Below are 15,407 nucleotides of genomic sequence, written 5' to 3'. Positions count from 1 at the left end.
ATAATCTTTTGTTTGTTTTGTAGCAGAAATATTATTTATTTAATTGAAATAAATATAAAAATAATAGTATAAAATAAATATTTATTACTGCAATGCTAAATTTGTGTTTGATGCAAACCATTCATTTATTTTTCATGATGTAACAGTAGGACTTTTTATAGCACACAACTTGCATTCAAGCACATTCAAGACAGCATGATCATGAGAGATGTAAATAATTGTTAGTATTAAAGTCATTTTCGTCATCAATAATATTTTATAATTATTAGACATTTACTTTGGAATTATTGCACAAATATTAACGTATTAAATTATACAGTTTCTCCTTAATATTTGAAGTTGGGAGCAGCGGTGCTACCAAGTAAAAAGTTAATTTCGAGCCCTGAAATAGAATCAGTACATAAAGGCCTTAATTACAAAGATAAACGATTAAAAAAAGCGTGCTCTGTGATTGCCACTACTTATCTGTGGCAAACACCCATCTGTGTAGGTCTACAGCATGAAGGCATTTCCACTACATCGTCAATCTGCAATCAGTGCTGCAGGCAACGCTTCAATGCCACAATTTCATTTATATGGAAGTTCAGCTTAAATAGTCATGCAGTTGTTTATGTTTGATCCTTTGATCTCGTTGTGTGTATTTCTCCTGACACGATTTAGATTTTTGATGTTTTTGGGCAAAAATCTTTTGCACCATTTTGCCCACATTTGAGACTTTTATGATTTTTGTACATTTTTATTTTGTATGATTTTGTTACTTTGATGACCAGGCTCTTTCCAGTCATATTAAACCTCTCAAGTTTACGCTTTTCTCAGAGAGTAAGGTGAATAAGGAAGATATCGAACGACTTCCATCTTACGAACACGTAGGACATTCATTGTTAGAGACACCAGGTAAGAGGTGAACGACATCTTTTGTTTTTTATTCAATCTACAGATGATAATAGGAGAGAATACAGAATGCAGCGCTAAAGACTGTTCTTTACTTTTGTTTTTAATATGCTTTCTAGCAAGGTAAGAGGTTACTCTTAGGTTCGAACTGTTTTGTTATATTTCTTTCTTTTGTTTGGCTTCACTATCGTCCCCTTCAAGAGTTGAAGTAATATTTTTTGAACTGGCTACTTTATTACATTTTTTTTCACTATTACAAATTATTGCTTTTTGTATATATATTTGGTCATTTGAATGGTTTTCACTTTTGTACATTAAATCCCTTTTGTTGGCATTTCATTTGTCTTTTCCTTCCACCATCACATGGTAAACTTGCCACACATTTAAATGTTATTCCTTTTACCCTAGACTAACAGCAAAGAGGTTGTAACAAAGTGTATTATGAGACTGAAAGTGGCATTGAGGAATTGTTGAGAGCAGCCAACTTAAGAACATTTTAAACACCCCAGAGCAGTGCCGTTAAAATGTTGGTTGCCAGTAGCACTGAGTGCAGATTTAAAGCTGTTGTGCAGGTGTGTCAAAACTAGGTCCTGGAGGGCCAGTGTACTCCTGAGTTTAGCTCCAACTGGAAAGTTTCTAGTACATACCGTTGAAGTCAGAATTATTAGCCCCCCTTTCTTTTTTATTTATTTTTTTAAAAATTTCACAAATGATGCTTAACAGAGCAAGGAAATTTTCACAGCATGTCTGATAATATTTCTTTCTTCTGGAGAAAGTCTTATATGTTTTATTTCAGCTAGAATAGAAGCAGTTTTTCTTTTTTTAAAAACAATTTTAAGGACAAAATTATTAGCCCCTTTTAGCTAGATTTTTTTTGTTCGATAGTCTACAGAAAAACCATCATTATATAATAACTTGCCTAATTACCCTAACCTGCCAAGTTACCTGATTAACCTAGTTAAGCCTTTAAATGTCACTTTGAGCTATTTAGAGTGTCTTCAAAAATATCTAGTAAAATATTATTTTCTGTCATCATGGCAAAGATAAAATAAATCAGTTATTAGAGATGGAGTTATTAAAACTATTATGCTTAGAAATGTGTTGAAAAAAAATCTCTCCATTAAACAGAAATAACAAATAAACAGGGGGGCTAATAATTCTGACTTCAACTGTAGTAGAAGCTTGATTATCTGGTCCAGGGCTGTTTGATTAAGGTTGGAGCTAAACTCTCTAGTACATCGGTACTCCAGGACTAAGTTTGGACACCCCTGCTGTAGTGGAAACACTGCAATAGTCACTCAGTTTGTGTCATTGGTAGTGTGAATATGGCTTTACACTGTATAGTAAAATAAATTATATTATAGGGTAATAGAGATGGCATGAAATGGAATTTGATATTGAACATTTTTCCGTGAATTTTATCAGAATGTTCTAAAAAAAAAAAAAATGTAGGTTGAGGCTTGATTGCATCGATTGTTGCCGGTTTGATGTTGGGTGTCGCTGGAGGTTGGAGGTAGATTTGAAAATTTGCTTTGGAACCAGCTCTGTAGGATTACACTTGACGTACCACTGGTGGTCAAATCACATGTAGGATCTCTTATTGAGGTGCCTGAGATAATAAGAAAGAGGAATAAACATCTTTTTTTTTTTTTATCCAATTTTGACCCATTGCCTCTCGTAAAAAGGGAAAATGTGAAATGTGAAAAGCCTCCATTGTATTTTTTGTCAGTTTATACATTTATTTTGGGTCAACACTCAAAATCCCAATGATTTCTCACACACAATATGGTCAAATGGTGGTAAAGCAACTCTCAGAGCAGCTCCATAGAAGTTCAAGTATTCTTGTCTTCATACAATGAAACGACAGCTGCTAAAAACAGCCATGCGAGCCACACGTGTTTGAGTATGTGCAATGCATTCACACAGACACACAGAAATTCATCTTTAAATGGTCTTTTATGCTTTAACATTCACAGACACAAGTCTACACTGTCACTGTATACAACACTACTTGTGATTAATCCGTGCCAAATTTCATTGAGTTCAGCATTATACGCCTAACAGTTCTGCTTTGATGACTGTATTGCACAATTCTATTTTCTGCATCACACATAGTTATGACAACCTTTGGTGATTAACTTTATCCATTCATTAGTCATAAAATATACATCGAGTCCTCAAACATTCACTGTAGCCACCTAATACCATCATAAGCCACTTGAAGTCAGCTAAATATATACTCAATGTATAATTCCACCCTACATCCAAGGACTTTGTATATTTGGTTTATCAGCATTAATCAGAATCAAGCTCATTGTTAGAACACAAGCAAATTTAGCCATGGGACAAACATTTTCAGTACACAGAGTACCATCTTTCACCCAAACACAAACAACAGCAGAGACAGAGTGACCTGCAGTCGGAGCAGAGATGCGAAGGGGAAAGAGAGGCAGGAAACAATTAGAGAAACCAAAGATCTACACATTCCCAGAACTGTGAGTGAATTTTGAAACATTTACAAACAGAAATGATGATAAAGAGATTACTGGAATGACTCGAAATGTTCACAGAACTACTATGATACATACAGAATGCAAACAACTGCATTATTCAACATTTATTCTGTATAAATAACCAATGTCATGCCCCTTTTACATTGTCATAACCCTTGTGAGTAACTCCCTGAATCATAGCAACAGCGACCAAAATTAAACATCAGGAATGGTGACTTACTCCTAGACACTCTGCATCACAATTTACACAGCATGTGCTCATAAATGTTCAGTCCTGTGTGAAAAGAACTGTATTTAACTGAACTAACCCTGACGTGCAAGTTAAAATGGTCATAATATACCAATTTTTAAACATCGAGATTTTGTTTCGGAGGTCTTTTCCTAAAAAAATTCAAATTGTGTGATCAGTGGTAAATCTCTTTCAAAGGTCAGAGGGTGCTCTCTAGAGCTAGGCGATTTAGCCTAAAATCAAAATTTTGATTAATTGAACATTTTAACTTGACACCCATTACTGAAACGATTCAATTAAACAATTATTTTATTTATATTTTTGCCCTCACAGTTCACTGACAGGCTTTGTACAGTAAATATGCTCACATATTACATATTAAGTAAGAGATTTTGAACGTTGAACAACTGAAATTAAAACACACCGATTGCCTTAAACAAAATAAATAACTAAAATCTTTGGAACTAAAATTTATTATTTTCACAGTTTTTCATATTATAAGTAGAAAATAAGCAGCATCTCTACTAAATGCAATTAATCTTGTATTTCCTGTAAATAATATTTTAAACAGTGCAAATATACCCTTACCATCTTCTGTAAACAAATATTTTAATGTAAATAATGATTTTATTGTAATAGAAAATATTGTCTCAAGGTATCTCTGGCACAGCTTCCAATCATTGTCAACTTAGTGCAAATGTGCAATATGTAGTCACATTTTTTTTTAAAGATGTGAGAATTATCCGACCTCACAAAGGCTGTGCCAGACCATACCCATGCTTTTAAAGAAGTATAAATAAGCCTTAGAGTGGGGTCACGTGACTCAACATGCAACAGGGAAAGTAATTTGAAAAAAATTGACCAGGTAAAATTTGATCGACTATATAGGTTCTAAATGAGAATTTCGATTCTTTTCCGATCTATTGCCCAGCCCTAGTGCTCTAATGTGAAAAATCCAAATACAGATGAAAAAGAAACCCACGAAATTGCTACATCATTAAATGATAAGCAGATGTAACTAGGGATGGCCCGATCTGATATTGATATCGAAAATAGGTCTGTATTAATAGGATATAGGTATCAATCCAAATATATATATATCGGACAGCATTGAAAATCTCTGATATAAGCAGTCTGATGCGCTCTAAACTCCGTTACAGCTATTCTATCCAGCAGCGTCCAGAGCCAGCGTGCAAAGCCCACGTGATATTAATCATTTGTTAGACGAAAATGGACTGCTACTATCTCATACCGAATTTTTAAATAAATATAGAGTTAGAATCACAAATAAAGGTTATACTAAAATTTGTGAGGCTAAAAACCTATTGCTTTGTTTAGGTTAATTAAAAGTAATTATTTTGATCTCTCATGTACACTTGTAATTTCTCTTCCGTCTTTAAAAATATCAAATGTTGATATTTTCAAGAGTAAATGAAACAGCAAGCTTATTTACTAAGAATTTAAACGCATTATCATGGGTGATTATAACTGTTATCATCTGGGAGTTGTTGAACTCTTAGTAGAGGACAAAGCTTTTACCTTTTGTCTTAAATATCCTGTAGCACCTAAGGTTAAGGAAACTCATTACAGAATTTTATTTAGGATATATCCTGTGAATGTGTTTATTCAAAAAGAGTTAACTTTAATATTGACAGGTGTAGCTTCTGCTCAAACTTTCCAGAAACACTCGATCACTTTTTTTTTTTCTTGTGAATTTACTTTTAAATTCTGGTTTGACATCCATACTTGGCTTTCATTAAAGATGATTTCAGTCCCCCCTATTGTTCTAGAGAATATTTTATTTTGCAAAGGCGATTTACATTTGTCTTTCTCTGATGTTGTGAACTTTATTTTACTCATGGGTAAATATCATATTCATTGTTGTAAGTGGAAAAAATGCAGACCCTCTTTTAGATGCTTTCTTTTTTTTTTACTTTTTTTTTTAAAGATTTTTCTATATATTTTTTACAGAACAACCCATTTCCCAACAGTTTTACCCCTTACACAAGAGGGGATAAATAAAAAAAAATAATAATAATGATGATAAACTATAATAATAAAATAAATAAAGAAACTGAATAAAAAGATAAATAAAAAATGAAAAAAAAAATGATTACTTCTCAGGAGATGCATTTATACATCAAGTTACATTGCGTTGCATTGTAGTTACATTCAATTACAGTGATGATACGGTGAGGTTAAGCAACCTCTAAATATGTCATAATACTTTTCCGCCACTTCAGAAAAATGTCAGTCTTCAATTGTAGACATGCAATTACTTTTTTTAATTATATAGACCTGTTTAAGTCTCTGAATCCACTGAGCCACCTTTGGAGAGCTTTCTTCCATCCAATGTACTGTTATCATTTTTTTTTTTGCAACCAGTAATAATATCCTTAGGACAAATCTTGTTTCCTTATCAAACATTTATTTGGGCAGTGCTCCCATTAAGCGCATGACTGGATCGAGTGGTATTTCTATATTTAATATCAAATTTTTCCAAAATCTTAGAACAGTCCCAAAAATGTGGGTATGATCTCCAATTTTACCACATTTTCTCCAACTACATGCTTTCTTTCTGAGGTAGAGAAAGTGGCTCAAAGCTTTAAATAATTCAGAAACCATGGTAAAATAACTAAAGATCTCTGTACTTCATTTTCAGAATATTTATTGTTTAAAGTTTTGTTTTCCTTTGATGCATGTTTTTAGTACTGCTCCTTGCTCCTTGTTGCAGTTGTAACAATTTTAGTTTATTTTATTTATTTTATGGTAAATATGCCTTGCGATGATGATTGTTCTCAGTTTTGTGATGTAAACTTTTGCAAAAAAAAATAAAAAGCCCGCGTGATCACAACACTGCTTGCTAGCAAAGTACCTTTAAGGTTTAATGCTCTGCACACTCTGACGCTATCATTAACATCACATTTCTTGTTTATTTAATTCAAGTCAAGCAATCTTTACATTGGTTTGTATACGCTGCTAAGCAACGCAAGGCACCGAATGGCGACGTAGCGCACATTGTGCAAGCCTCATTTAAAACTTTTGCGTTACAATTCGGTCATGGCATATGGTGGTTCATCCAGTGTGATACCCAATTCAACACCAGCGCTTCCCACACATAAGAATTCACCTCAGCGGCCCGGTTCTGTGAGACTGAGAATGCTCCGCCACAGACTCGGATGCTCTGCTGCTGTACACCCACAGAGACGCGCTGAAAACATTCTGACTTTGGTAATAGCTTTGAGAAGAGCGCGAGGACACGCGGAAAAGAAACATTTTTGTTGTTTAAATTGTCTGTTTAAAAAGAAAAAGAAATCATTGTGTGACTGAGGGCCATTAAAGTTTAAAAGAAAGAATGGTATTACTTTTGGGCAGAAGGAAAATTTAATTAGAGGCATTCCCATATTTAACTTCTTTAAAAAGCCCAGAAAGATAAAGTGCTCTGATAAACAGTGTCGGCTTTGCACACAAGTTTGCAGTTCTGTCTTTATTTACATTGTCGTACTTTCCCATGTGGGCAGTATAGGGTGGAATCTGTGCAATATATTATGCAAATAAAACAAATTTTGAAAAATAAAGTTATTCTTAAAAGTCACATTATTGTATGTGCTGTGGAGAAAAGGTGTGTTTCAATCCAGCTACTGCAAGTATATTTATGTTAAAAACAAGATGTGCAATATATATTATTATAAAATAAATAAGGTTTAGTTTGGGAACATTGATACAGCCATGATCTTCTTATGATACAAACATAGATTAAATAAATCTGATCATGTAATTGTTTGTACCAACCATACTGTACATTTTTATTTTATTTATTTTTATTTTATTAATATTTGTACTTAACAATAACTTATAACAATAACTCCTTATTTCTGCTCGCCAGTGTGAAATTTATTTTTCAGCTCGAAACTGGATCAAAAATTCATCAAGAAGCTGTGTGAAATTTAAACTTTGGACACTCAACTTTTAGCAGTTGGTCAGTTAACAATATATTTTTTCTTATGTCCCTGCTCTCAGCTGTGTCTACCATTTGCTGATGAAAAAAAAAAAATAACGGAAGTGACCTTTAATTAGTATTTTGAACTTAAAAATATATTTTTTTGTTTAATCAATTAAGATATTTTTCATTCATTCATTTTCTTGTCAGCTTACTCCCTTTATTAATCCGGGGTCGCCACAGCAGAATGAACCGCCAACTTATCCAGCAAGTTTTTTTTTTTTTTTGTTTTTTTACACAGCGGATGCCATTCCAGCCGTAACCCATCTCTGGAAAACATCCACACACATTCACACACACACTCATACACTACGGACAATTTAGCCTACCCAATTGACCTGTACTGCATGTCTTTGGACTGTGGGGGGAAACCGGAGCACCCGGAGGAAACCCACGCGAATGCAGGGAGAACATGCAAACTCCACACAGAAATGCCAACAGAGCCGAGGCTCGAACCAGCGACCCATCGACCTTCTTGCTTTGAGGCGACAGCACTACCTACTGCGCCACTGCTTCGCCCCAGATATTTTTTAGGGTCTTAATATTTATTCATTACTTCTTTTTTTTTTATATATTCCTATGTAAAAGGTTCACATTTATGCAACTAGTAGTTAATAAATTGGTAATTTTTTTCCCATATAATGTTGCTGACTTTTGTTCTCAGTTTGATCTAGCCGTTCATTCATTCCACTCAACGAAATAGGTAAAAGTAAAGTATTCATGATTTGTGCTGATTATTGTATCGGATTTGTATCAGTATCGGTTTGTACTAAAGGCTCCAATATCGGTATCATATCAGAAGTTAAAACGTATCGGGACATCCCTAGATGTAACTGTTTTCAGTGAATCAGTGGGACTAATAAATCACGACTATACTAAACCATCACACAGAGGGATTTATTTCAAACACTTGACCTAAGAAATGAAGTGAGTTCATTAAGTTCATTGAAAAGCCAAACAAACAGCACATCATCACAACACCATTATCTCAATTTCATTTTTTTATTATAACCAATTAAATCAGTCAAACTTGATTTTGATAGCATGTCATTGGACTATAACTATGTGAAAATACAGTAACTTTATTGGAAAAATGCTCATAAATGTCGCCATTAATTAATCGTCCAGCAAAACAGAACAACAACAAACAATAATATGTTGATTTAAGGATCATGTCTTTCTAAACTTCTTTCTGAGAGCCTACTCTTCTCCGATTGATCAGATGGCCAAGTGTATTGCACTAATTGGAAGGCAAATCACATGTCAGAAATCCAAATACCCATTATCAAATCTAGACTTCTTCTCTGGAGGCTGCTTTAATACAGTAAACGTTTAATACAGTTAAATGTGCGGTGATGATAGTTTTAGAGTATAAATTACAACTCGAGCTCTTATAAAATTGAAGTGAGTGCAAACAGAGTTTGAGTTGACATTTCTGGGTTTGAATAAAGCAACAATTACAGTTCTTAAAGGTCACCGGCAATGTATAAATCCACAGGCGTGCATTACACAAATTTGGGACAAACCAACAAAGACAGGAAGTGAGGTAAAATTAGAAATACAAAGTTCAGAATTGCTTCCTTCCTAAAAACAAAAAGATGGCACATTATTTTAGGAAAACATCTTAGAAGTGAATCCGGTGTTATTTTACGGAAAAGAGTTTGAAAGGGTTTAGCAGTACAAGTATCTTGTTAGAATCTTTCATACCTCACTAAAGTTCCAGCAAAACACAGATGAAATATTTAGGGATGCTGCATCAAGATTTTTGCAGAGAACCGATTTCCTGTTTTGATGATTGGCCGATACAGATAACATATTCTGATGCTTCAAGCTTTATATAACTGTGCCACTGCATAAAGCAACCTTCCACCTTCACACCTACAGTTAAAACCACAAGTTTACATACACTGTATAAAAAGGCACATAACCATTTAAAAGAAAGTCAGATGTTAATGTGACTAAACGTTTTCTCCTTTAGGTGAGTTAGGATTATCAAATTTGTTTCTGTTATGCTTAATAGCAGAATAATGAGAGAGATATTTTTTGAGAAATTGTTATAACTTTTTTTGAAAGTCAAGTTTACATACAATAAGATGCCTCTGAAAAAGCTCAGATGATGGTGTCAAGGTTTTGGAAGTTTCTGATTGGCTAATTGACAACATTGAGTTAATTGGAGGCACAACTGTAGAATATTATTTAAGGAAAACCTCAAACACACTGCATCCTTTTGTGACAAAAAGGGAAAATTAAAAAGCCAGAATCGACAAATAAAGCCAGATTAGAATTCGCTAAATTACACTGGGAAAAAGAATAATTTTTGGAGACATGTCCTGTGATCTGATGAAATTAGGATTTAACTGTTTGGCTTACAAGCACCATCCCAACTGTGAAGTATGGGGTGTTGGGGTGGGGGTAGCATCATGTTGTGGGGCTGTTTTGCAGCAGGAGGGACTGGTCCACTTCACAACATAGATGGCATCATGTAGAAAGAACATTGTGTAGAAATACTGAAGCAACATGGCCAGGAAATTAAAACTTGCCCACAAATGGGTCTTCCAAACAGACCATGACCCTAAGCATTCTGCCAAATTAGTTAAAATGTGCTTTAAGGACAAAAGAGTGAATGTTTTGGAGTGGCCATCACAACGCCTTGATCTCAATCCTATAGAAAATTTGTGGGCAGAGTTGAAAAAGCTTGTGCGAGCAAGACAGCCTACAAATCTGACTCAGTTACACCAATTCTGTCAGGAGGAATGGGCCAAAATTCTTTAAAACTACTGTAAGAAGCTTGTGGAAGGATACACAAAACATCTGACCATTCGAAGTAATACATTTTAAAAGCAAACCTAAAAAATACCAAGGAAATGTATGTAAACTTTTGATTGTCTAGAAAGTAATAAAAAGTTCTCCAAAAAAAATCTCTTATTGTTCTGGCATTTAGAAAATGTAAATTTGATTTAGGCAATCCTAACAGACCTAAAATAGCAAATGTTTAGTATAATTTAACACCAGACATTTTTTTGGAAAAAAAAAATGGTTGTTCCTTTTTTTAGAGTGTATGTAAACTTCTGGTTTCAACTGCATATGCATCTATTACTTCATTAATAAATAAATAAAAATAATGCAACGTATATTTTATTTAATGCCACGTCAGCAACCAAGGCTATTTTCATGGCAAAAATATTTCAATGTTAAATATACAATTAAACAAAACAAACAAAAGAATACGTACATTAAATAAGATTTTTAAATGAAAATATAAACTCTTGTTTATCACAGCTTAAAGATTTAGTGAGTATCAATGAAAGGTGATAATTTGCTGATACTGACCTCTGGCCGATTGGAGAATCCCTACAAAGAATCTATGTTCTTGTTAAATAAACTCCTTGAACAAAAATAAAATATAAAACAAAAATATTGAGAGTATCAAGTTTTTTTTTCTTTTCTATGCTGGTGCTCATCACTTTTCTCTAAGAAACAAGAATCATCTACAGAGTTGAGGACTTAATCCAAAAATAATAGTGTGCCTCTGCAGAGTTCTGCCAAGAAAAAGCCAGAGTACAACATGAGATGAAGCATCTTTTAAAGGTACATTTTTCAGCATTGTCTTCTGTAAGAAGATTCAGAAGAATTAAATGTTTATCTAATGCACTGTTTCTCAACCATGTTCCTGAAGGACCACCAACACTGCATGTTTTGGAAGTCTCCTTTGTCTGTCACACCCATTACAGGCCTTTCAGTCTCTGCTAATGAGCTGATTATTTGAATCAGGTGTGTTTGGTTGAGACGACATGGATAATGTGCAGAGCTGGTGGTCCTCCAGGAACGTAGTTGAGAAACACTGATCTAATAGATACAAATATCCTATTGTTCCAAAGGCTTTAATGTTTTATCATTTTAATTAAGTTTTAACACATTTTTATTGACCCTGAACCATTTATTTTGTAATGTATTAAGTTTAAGTTTCTTTTAAATTTATTATCAAGGAAACTGGGTGTTTTTATTTTCCCATAGTTCCGTATTATATGGTTCTCGTGTTATGTTTGAATGCGTGTCATATGATGCTCTTGCTCTATCTTAATTCTTCCTTGTGGGATTAATAAAGTGGCTAAACTTAAACTTTGGCAAGCAATAGCTTCATTTAACCTTTAAAACTTTGCAGACCGTTTACATTCACAAACAGCAACAATGCATTTTTGTCCAGTTTATTTGACATTTTTAGTCCAGGTAGGTACCATAACACAGTTATAGAAACTAGCTCCTAGCCAAGGTCCCCTAAGAACTAATTTAACAATTTAGCTGGTTGCTTTAAAATTGTCAGCAGCAACTCTAAAGTTAAGTTAGCCAAAAGCCACGTCAATCAGCCTTTAACAAAAACAACAAATGGAGTTTGTGTTTTCGTTGTGTTGTAAAACTGGAGAAAAAAACTTAGAAAAATAAGTTATGCAATTGAAACTGCCAAATTGAGGACTAAATCACCCCTGTCTACTTGGAGTGCTACACATGACAGAGAACACAACTCCACACTCAAAGGAGATAAAAGACTGTAGCATATAGTCTTTGCTACATCCCTTTAAAATACTGTGCCAGCATTTTGTTGCACATGCTTTCACCCAATCATTGTCCAGTAAAGTCAGTGTGTTTCCTGTTGTGCTGGATTAGACCCTGCTTTGGAGTAGAGTTAATTTATTGGCTGTTTCCACTGAGCAATACAATTTGGTAAGATCCATTTCCACTGTCAAAGGTACCAAAAAGCCATACCATAGCACTTTTTGGAAAGCGTACCAAAACAGTGAAGCTAGACTCGCAGTTAAACGCAATTTATTTACCGAAAATAGTCACAAGCGTGTGCCACAAGCCAGTAGAAAGACAACACAAGAAGCTCCATTTTTAAATATACAGATGGGACATGACACTTCATGCATATAATGAGCCATGATTGACACAAACTCAAACAAACCTTGTGGTCTTCTTGTGACAAACAGTCACATGCTAAGAAGTTAAAACAGAAACTGATGTGTGTTCTCTATTGTTTACAAGGGCGTCTACAAGATGCCTTTGCTTTCTCTCTCTATTTTTGTGTGCTTACTGCGTGTCTAAATTTGAAATAATATAATAGAACCGCCAACTTATCCAGCAAGTTTTTAACGCAGCGGATGCCCTTCCAGCCGCAACCCATCTCTGGGAAACATCCACACACACATTCAGACACACTCATACACTACTGACAATTTAGCCTACCCAATTCACCTGTACCGCATGTCTTTGGACTGTGGGGGAAACCGGAGCACCCGGAGGAAACCCACGCAAAGGCAGGGGGAACATGCAAACTCCACACAGAAATGCCAACTGAGCCGAGGATCGAACCAGCGACCCAGCAACCTTCTTGCTGTGAGACGACAGCACTACCTACTGCGCGACTGCCTCGTTAATAACATTAAATAATAAAATAAAATATTAAACTGGAGTTCATGATAATAACCCGTGCATGGTTATTGAAGTGCTTTATATCCGTTTAGAAAACGATAAAGGCGAGAGTAAAGTGCGGAAAAACAAATGAACAAACGATTCTTTCAGCAACCTAAATTAAGTTAACAAGAGCTGGTAAAGAATAAACATACAGATGAGTGTAAACAGTTTTTCAATACAAACAAAGCCTTAATGCATGTTTTGCTATTTTTTCTATGATTGGTAACATTTTGGAGACTGTAAGGCTGTAATGTTCACACTACAAGTCTTAGTGCTCCAATCAGATTTTTTTTCCTCAGATCTGATTTTTTGCCTGGCTGTTCACACTGCTGTTAAAAATGTGGCCAATATCAGATTTGCAGTGTGAACAGATCATGGTCCTAAACTGACCCATATGCGCAAAAGTACAATTACGGACAGCCCAAAATGTCTAATTATGCACACAATGTGTTTATTAAGTAAACACATTGTCAGATTATGCTCATGTTATATGATTATTGCTCTTTTCACAGTAAACCATGGTGTATTTCATGAACTGTAAAAGATTGTTCTGCTACTACTAATGTGTATTTCGCTAATTGAAATCTAAAATAATAAAATCTAATCTAATAAGTCTTGTGATTTGACAAGTTGTGATTGAAAAAACTGATCACAGTTTAGGGAACTCATCAAGAGCTAATGAGCAGACGCAGACTGAACTGAGAGGGCAGAGTTGGTTTATCTCTGTTTGCAGAGTTCTTTCATTTTACTTTGTTAGACACAACAGACACGTGTAGAAGGGGGTTTGGCTGCTTGAGCACCTGCCCTTAAAAGCACCTGCCAGTTCCCCCTTAAAATGACAGTGCCCTTTCCATCCTTTGTGCACAGATCCTCTATTCCGCAACACCCACAACGCTCTTTAGCTTAACGATCAACCCATGCCCCAATCATTAACAAGCACCAGTTTTGCCTTCATTTTTTTTTTTTGAAGTAATTGCCATGTGCCATTCTACTATGCTGCTGAGGAGTGGATAATGTCTGCAGCACAGAGTGAAGATGCATGTCGTTCTGTACAAGTTACATAAAATACGACATAACCGTTCACACTGCGGTAGCTTTGCAAAACATCAGATCTGTGTCTGATTTAATTTGGGCCACATTTGGCTGCAGTGTGAACGTAGCCTAAGGGTCCGAATTTGTTACATACAGTGTTCAGGAAAGTTACTTTTGAAAATAATGCATTACAATATTGAGTTACTTCCCCAAAACATAACTAGTTGTATTACTTAGTTTTTATGGTAAGTAATGCGTTACGTTACTTTTAAGTTACGTTTGCTGAGGCTTGGCGCTGAGGTGACCTTCACATTCACTTTACTGAATCGCACCACTCAGTGAAATTGAGGCGTTAGTTCCCCAAAACAACAATCCTACAACTAAACTCGCTCCCAGTTCCGGCAATGTGACACAGCTAAAAACCAGACACTTTCGCTAACAGTTCTAGGAACGGTGAAAAAATCCCTCTGGTGTGACAGCCCCTATTATCAATTCCATGCAGAACCAGCTTACCTTGCCATCCTGGTTTGCAGAGGCAGCGTTTGGTGCTGTTGTGACACTGTCCTCGCAGAGGAAAGCCGCAGTCGGAGGAACAGTAGGGTACATCACAAGCCTCTCCTTTCCAGCCATCCTCACACACACACTGCACAGACTCGCTAGAGTTTCCCACACGACACTCTCCTCTATCAGAGCAGTTATTGGGACATGTATTCAACCTGGATGGAGGAAAAAAAAATGAAGGAAATCTCATGTCAGTATTGATGGACAACCACACCTAAATGAACCCCAATATTAAATCACTTAATGTGGTAAATAGAGTTGCATGACAGTGAAGAAAAATGTGATATGGTGTTAAATAACAATACATTCACACTGTATTTAAGTTGCATGAGCAATATTTATCTTTCATGTTCCAAAATATTATATACATATTTTTGTAAACACCTAAACTTTATTTCTGCGCAAATATTTCTGTATCACTGTGAAGAAATCATATAATTTAGCAACCATTTTGCATAAACTACACTGAAAAAAATTATTCAAAGATGATTTCTTGGATTTACTCAATTTTTTACGTTAAGTGGTTGTAAACAATTTATTTGTGTTGAATTTAAACATTATTAAACTTAATTTGTTTGTTTAAATTCAAGACAAATAAATTGTTTGCAACAGTTCTGCATGCAACACTTAAGCTTTTATTGACATGGCTAATATATTAATAACAGCACACATTGTGGCTAAATCGCATTCTAAAGCCTGGTTTATACTTCTG

The 15,407-nt window shown here is 35.0% G+C and overlaps 1 protein-coding gene across 2 annotated transcripts in view; it reads right to left on the bottom strand.

Moving 5' to 3' along the window:
• Window positions 1-15,407, bottom strand: part of atrn (attractin) — a 176,136-nt gene that overhangs the window by 118,936 nt on the left and 41,793 nt on the right. For both annotated transcript variants that reach the window (XR_015505497.1, NM_001353962.1), the window contains exon 5: window positions 14,648-14,850. Coding sequence is in view for 1 of the 2 variants with exons in the window: in NM_001353962.1 (NP_001340891.1) it covers window positions 14,648-14,850 (203 nt within the window). In the remaining variant the exon portion in view is untranslated. The remainder of the gene's footprint in view (window positions 1-14,647; window positions 14,851-15,407) is intronic.

This window comes from Danio rerio, chromosome 13, assembly GCF_052040795.2.
Source record: "Danio rerio strain M-AB ecotype USA chromosome 13, GRCz13ab, whole genome shotgun sequence".
Taxonomy (NCBI): Eukaryota; Metazoa; Chordata; class Actinopteri; order Cypriniformes; family Danionidae; genus Danio; species Danio rerio.
This window is presented reverse-complemented; position numbering and strand designations above follow the sequence as displayed.